We start from the raw sequence: 7,494 nt of genomic DNA, 5'->3' as shown, positions 1-7,494 counted from the left end.
TAGGAATTGCGCCCTCTAGAGGCTCAAGACGTCAAGACCCAATATCGGTTTATATGGCAGCTATATCAAAACATGGACCATTCTTAGCGCAGGTGTTGGAACTAATACCAAAACACCACGTGCAAAATTTCAGCCACATCGGATAGAAATTGGGCCCTCCAGAGGCTCAAGAAGTCAAGACCCAAGAACGGTTTAAATGACATCTATATCAGGTTATGAACCGATTTGAAGTAAGCGCAGTTGTTGAAAGGTGATACCAAAACAACACCAGAAGTCAAGACCCAAGATCGGTTTATATAGCAGCTATATCAAAACATGAACCGATATAGCCCATTTACAATCTCAACCGACCTACACTAATAAAAAGTATTTGTGCAAAATTTCAAGCGGCTAGCTTTACTCCTTCGAAAGTCAGCGTGCTTTCGACAGACAGACGGACGGACGGACAGATGGACGGACATGGTTAGATCGACTTAAAATGACATGACGATCAAGAATATATGTACATTATGGGGTTTCAGACGCATATCTCCAGGTGTTACAAACAGAATGACGAAATTAGTATACCCCCATCCTATGGTGGGGGGTATAAAAACGTGTTAAGTTCGGCCATACCGATCTTTAAATACCCACCAACATGGATAAGTTAACCATTCCATTCTCCGTTGAAAAATGCTTACCTTATGCCCCATAGCAGCTATATCGAAATATGTTCCGTTTTGGACCAAATCCTAATAAATACAAGTCACCATTCAACTGGGTATATAACAAAATATTGATCTTGTTAGTTGCAATATCTACAAATAAACCGATTTGATCCATATATGACACGGATGTCGAAAAGCCCCAAGTTTCGGCGAAATAGAATTAAAAATAAGCCTTTTACTGGTCCAAAACCTTAAATCGAGAGATCGATCTATATGACAGCTATATTTATATCTGTACCGATATAAGCCAAATTGCAGAAGTATGACGAAGGGCCCAATATAACTCACTGTCCCAAATTTCGGCGACATCGGACTATAAATGCGCCTTTTATGGGCCCAAACCCTAAAATTGAGAGATCGGTCTATATGACAGCTATATCCAAATCTGGATCGATTACGCCATATTGCAGAAGTATGTCGAGGGGCTTAATTTAACTAACTGTCACAAATTTCAGCGACCTTGGACAATAAATGCGCCTTTCATGGGCCCAAAGTCTTAAATCGAGAGATCGGTCTATATCTAAATCTGCTATCCAATATCAGCTTCATTCAAATCTGGACCGAACTGTGCCAAATTGTAAAAAGGATGTCGAAGGTCGTAACACAACTCACAGTTACAAATTTCGGTGATATCGGACAATAAATGCACCTTTTATAGGCCCAAAAACATAAATCGAGAGATCGGTCTATGTTGCAGCTATATGCAAACCTTGATCGATCTGAACCAAATTGCAGAAATATGTCGAGGGGCTTACCTTTACCCACTGTCCCAAATTTCGGCGACATCAGACAATAAATGCGCCTTTTTTAGGCCCAAAACCTTAAATCGAGAGATCGGTCTATAAGACAGCTATATCCAAATCTGGACAGATCTGGGCCAAGTTGAAGAAAGATGTCGAAAGGCCTAACATAACTCACTGTCCCAAATTTTGGAAAAATCGGAAAATAAACCTAAATCGAGAGATCGGTCTATATGGCAGCTATATCCAAATCTAAATCGATCCTGGCCAAATTGAGATAAGTTGTCGAGGGGGCTAATACAACTCATAGTCCCAAATTTCAGCAATATCAGAAAACAAATGTGGCTTTTATGGGTCTAAGACCTTAAGTCGGCGGATCGGTCTATATGGCAGCTATATCCAAATCTGGACCGATCTAGGCCAAATTGAAGAAAGATGTTGCAGGGCCTAACACAACTAACTGTCTAAAATTTCAGCAAAATCGAATAATAAATGTGGCTTTTTTTGGGCCTAAGACCCTAAATCAGCGGATCGGTCTATATGGGGGCTATATGAAGATATAGTCCGATATAGCCCATCTTCGATCATAGCTTATGGACAAAAAAAAAAAAAAAAACGAATCTGTGCAAAGTTTCAGCTCATTATCTCTATTTTTAAAGACTGTAGCGTGATTTCAACAGACAGACGGACGGACATGGCTAGATCGTCTTAGATTTTTACGCTGATCGAGAATATATATACTTTATAGGTTCAGAAATGGATATTTCGATGTGTTGCAAACGGAATGACAAAATGAATATACCACCATTCTTTGATGGTGGGTATAAAAAGGACATAGTCAACCATAGTATATATATAGTTGTATCTGCATCCCAAATTTCAAACCTCAATTTCCATCCGTACAGAAAGTACCAAATGGTACCAATTGTGTCACTAAACGTACTAATCCCCCACTTCCGGTACGATCTTCCAATTTCTTTTTTACCACACCTTTTTTTTGAGACGCTTTTTTTTGAGCTCAAAAAGATAATTTTAGCCCTTTCTGTTTGCGGTGGGCAAATATGTACCAATTCGTACTTTTTGGTACTTTTTTTTGGGAGTTTCCGCCCAAGGAGTCGGTACAATGTACAATGATTCTGTTATGGGTTTCAATATGACAAGTTTGGTCTAAATAGGTATACAACGGTATTATAACATATTGGGTTGCCCAAAAAGTAATTGCGGATTTTTTAAAAGAAAGTAAATTTTAAGTAAAGCTTAGAATGAACTTTAATCAAATATACTTTTTTTTACACTTTTTTTCAAGCTAAAAGTAACAGCTGATAACTGAAAGTAGAAAGAATGCAATTACAGAGTCACAAGCTGTGAAAAAATTTGTCAACGACGACTATATAAAAAAATCCGCAATTACTTTTTGGGCAACCCAATATTTATTGCTTAAATACATTGCAATGATTTTATAATCTTTAGCTACCGATGTCCACTAACAATGAAATGACTATTTCGGAATATGAGTAATAAAAATAGGACTCTCAAAGTCATGTCCTCTATAGAGGTTATCGGTAATGAAAGGCTTTAGCCTCTAGAGGGCGTTATTCTCTTCCAATTTAGTCAAGCCTGGTATGGCTCGAGTTGGTTCATAACCTGATATAACTCCAATAGTATAGCCGTTCTTATCCATTATCCTTTGTTTGCCTAAAAAGAGATACCGCGCATAGAACTCGTCAAATGCGATCCATGGTGGAGGGTATATAAGATTCGGCCCGGCCGAACTTAGCACGCTTTTTAAGTTTTCTTGTAACCCAAAGCCAAAGATAAAAGATGCTGGTAGGGAGCTATGCATTCCTCAAAAATTCAATTATGACAAGTTTACAGCTAAAATACAAATGAAAGCCGGCCAAAAAATGTAAATTGACCTATGTCAAGCGTATCAAAGTAGGGTTTTAAAACGTTCCAAAACAGGTTACCATTTCAAAGTGTAGGCCAACATTAGCCGCAGTCAGCACTCATCAGCGATGAGTGTCGCCGAAAGGCATTAACAATGCCAACAACAAAGGTGATTATGGGTCGTTTAACGATTTGTAGGTGGCTTCCAACCAAAACTTCCGGTATTTGTTTAGGGTCAAAAAGAAGACACCATCGCATATAGCTCACTAAACGATGGAGATGTGGAATGGAGTGATGATGATGATGCCTATGATGGTGGCGTTTCTTTGCAAACAGATGTAGCGTTGTAAAGTATTTTGGGTATAAATAAAAGAGGTCGTTGCTTAGATCGATATAAACAGAAACAGTTGCGAGTTCAAGTAAGACTAAGCGGGAGAAGAACAACAATAATAAACGAATAACAAAGATGCGTGCTTTCATTGTAAGTAAACGACAGCGTTACATTATTGTCATTTACACACAAGATCGAGGACCATAGTAATCGTGAAAATTTTGTTTATGTTTTAAGGTTTTGTGCTTGGTCGCAGTGGCGTGCGCCGATAAATTGGGCTATAACTATCAACCAGTTGGTCACTCAGACAATGGTTTGTCTTTCACTCCTGGTGCGGCTGGTTCCTCAGGAGGCTTTGGTGGTCAAGCTGCTGGTGGTTTTGGTGGTCAATCTGCTAGTGGTCCAGCTGCTAGTGGTCCAGCTGCTGGAGGTCCCGCTGCTGGTGGTTTCGGCGGTCAAGCCCTTGGTGGTGCTGCCAACGATGCCCCCTCTAACTTTGCTCCCTCAGCTGAATTTGAAAAGGAATTCATCACCTATTCTGCTTCCGAAGGCGACTTCGAAGATCCTAATGCTGCTGAACAAATTGCCAACAATTTGAAACAAGCTCTGCGTGTGGTCTTCATCAAGGGCCCCGAAAACAAGGGACTCGAAGATGCTGCCCTCGCCTTGGCCAAACAAGCCTCTGCCCAACAGACCGCCATCTATGTGCTGAACAAACAAACCGATATCGGAGATTTGGCCAACAAACTGAATGCCATCAACAGCGCTTCCAGCACCAAACCCGAGGTTCACTTTGTCAAATACCGCACCGCTGAGGATGCCGCCAATGCCCAAAGAACCATCCAATCTCAATACGACTCCTTGGGCGGAAACTCCCAAAATGTCAATGGTGGTGTTGCTCCCGTCATCAACTTTGCTTCTCAAGCTCAAGTTCGCTCTGCTGCTCCTCATACTCCCCAGAACTCTTATTTGCCTTCGTCGGTGTTGCGTTTCCGCGCTTAAGTACGTCGTAGTCGTAGCCAAAGATCATTGTTGTTTTTGTTGATTGTTTTTTAGTTTTAGTTAAATAAATTAGAAATGTTGATATTATTTTATATGGTGTGGTTTTCCTTTCAAGAGTGTAAAAAGGCAAAAGTCGGGCATTGCTACATCCAAATCTGAAACTACTTTTTACAATTTCAATAGACTTCGTCTCTAGGCAGAAAAACATGCCTGTACCAAACTTGAAGACGATCGGATGAAAATTGCGACCTCTACTTTGTACACAAATTAACGTGGACAGACAGACGGACATAACTAAATCGAATCAGAACGTGATTCAGGGTCAATCGGTATACTTATTAATGGAACTGTCTTTCTTCCTTCTGGGTAATACAAACAATACCAGTGGTACAGGGTATTGTGGTGTTGGGTGTAAAAACATACCATTGTGCAGTTCTTTTCGGGAAAGGAAAAGAGATTTATCACATTTTTATGCCCACCACCGATGGATGGGAGTATATTCATTTTGTCATTCTGTTTGCAACACATCGAAATATCAATTTCCGAACTTATTGAAGTATATATTGGGTTGCCCAAAAAGTAATTGTCGGTAATATAGTAGTAATATAGTCGGCGTTGACAAATTTTTTCAACGGCTTGTGACTCTGCAATTGCATTCTTTCTTCTGTCAGTTATCAGTTGTTACTTTTAGCTTGCTTTAGAAAAAAAATGCGCGAAATTTTGTTTACATTTGTTTGTTTGGCGTCAATTTCAATATGGAAATTGGCGTCCCCCAAACACATGGCCCTAAAATATGTTATCATTTGGATATCAACTTCGTATTCTACTCCGAAATACCTTTATTGGAGCCCCATATTGCGATGGTCACTAACAAATTGTTGTCTGTGGGGTATTTTGGGAAAGGGGTTGACCCCCCCAGAAAATTGGTCCCGAAAATGGGTATCAATTCTTACTCTACCCCCCAATACCTTTCATTTAGGCCCACATTGTCATGGTCGCTAAATATGCCCGATTTAGGGGTGTTTTGGGGATTAGGGTGTCCGCCCAAACACAAAGCCCGAAAAATATATAAGCAACGTGCTCTATTCTCATATATCTATATATCATTCATTTGAACCCCATATTGCCATTGGCCTCAAAATTGGATATGAAATTCGTTTTCAAATCGCAGTTAAACTCCTTATTGCAAAAGTCAGCAAATATGTCCGGTTTGGGGTATTGGCCCTAAAAACTATAACTATTTAGTTCCACTCTCTTTACGACCCAAATTGTCTTGGTGAGCAAATACATCCTATTTGGGGGTTGTTATGGTGGTGGGACGTCCCCTAGACAGTTGGTACCTAATGTTGATATCAGATACGTGGTTTACTCCCAAATACCTTTAATTTGAGCCCCATATTTCCATAGTCGGCAAACATGACCAACTTTGGGGGTGTTTTGGGGGATGGGCGGCCACTCAGTGAGTTGGCCTTGAAAATATATATCGGATTCGTGTTCCACTTTATAAACCGTCTTATTTGAGCCTCATATTGCAAAAGTCAGCAACTTCCCATTTGGGTGGTGTTGTGGGGGTGGTGTGGCCCCATTGACATTTTCCCCAGATATTCATATCAGATCAGTGCTTTACTCGCAAAAACCTTTAATTTTAACCCTATATTACTATGGTCGTAAATTTGACCCATTTGGGGGATGTTTTTGGGAAGAGGCGACCCCCAAATACTTGGTCCCATATTTGGATATCAAATTCGTATTCAACACTCATATACCTTTTACTTAAGACCCATATTCCCATGGTCAGTAAATAAGTCCTGTTTGGGAAGTGTTTTGGGGAAGGGGTCCACCCCCCCAGAAACGTGATCCCACATTTGGATATCATATTTGTATTCTACACGCAAATACCTTTCATTTGACTCCCATATCGCCATGATCGGTATATGTACGATTTAGGGGTGTTTTGGGGGTTGGGTGGTTTTTTGTGGGGGTGGGGCGGCCCCCCTAGGTACCCCATCCGAAATTTGGAAACAAAATTTTTATTTTTAGGGTACTATATGAGAGCACACAAGATTTCCCTTAAATCGCACCACCCATCTCCGAGATCTGGCGTTTCTGAAAATTAGGGTAAGGGCGAGGGTCCGCCCCCCTTCAGATATCAAAAAATGTAGTACCCTATTTTCACCACGGGATCATTTTGCACCATCTGTGAAAATTTCACACATAAAATTTCACATTACCACCATCCTGGTGGTAATGTTTTTCCTTAGGGAAATGTTCTCATTAGGGGAGGGATGGCACCTCAGACATTTCGACTCCAATATGGATATCAAATTCGTGCAGCACTACCAAATCCGCTTAATTTGAGCACCATATTGTCATGACCGGTAAATATGAACCGTTTGAAGGAGGTTTGGGGTTATGGAGGCCACCGGCACTGAAATTAGATGTCAAATTCGATCTTTATTCCCAACGGAAATGAAGTTCAGTTGACATTAGCTTCGAATATATCTGTTTAGAGGATTTTTGGGGTTAGTTGCCCGCTGGGTACTTGGATCCAAATTTTAAAACCGTATTCGATTTCTGATCTCAAATACCTTTCATTTGATACCCTTGTTGTGCCCATCGGACCACTTTCGGATATGGGTGGCCGCCTCCACCCGATATCTAACAAATAAGAGCGTGCTAAGTTCGGCCAGGCCGAATCTTATATACCCTCCACCATTGATCGCATTTGTCGAGTTCTATGCGCGGTATCTCTTTTTAGGCAAACAAAGAATATTGAATAAGAACTTTTAGGCTATTGGAGCTATATCAAGTTATAGTCCAATTCGGA

General features: G+C 40.6%; 1 protein-coding gene across 1 annotated transcript; it reads left to right on the top strand.

Annotated features, from left to right (window-relative positions):
• Positions 1–3,800: 3,800 nt before the first annotated feature.
• LOC106094904 (spidroin-1-like) lies at positions 3,801–4,667 on the top strand. Its single transcript, XM_013262141.2, has 2 exons — positions 3,801–3,815; positions 3,903–4,667. Exons 1-2 carry the CDS (start codon positions 3,801–3,803, stop codon positions 4,665–4,667), a joined length of 780 nt encoding a protein of 259 aa, XP_013117595.2.
• The last annotated feature ends 2,827 nt before the right edge of the window (positions 4,668–7,494 follow it).

This window comes from Stomoxys calcitrans, chromosome 2 (assembly GCF_963082655.1).
Source record: "Stomoxys calcitrans chromosome 2, idStoCalc2.1, whole genome shotgun sequence".
NCBI classification, from domain to species: Eukaryota; Metazoa; Arthropoda; class Insecta; order Diptera; family Muscidae; genus Stomoxys; species Stomoxys calcitrans.
This window is presented reverse-complemented; position numbering and strand designations above follow the sequence as displayed.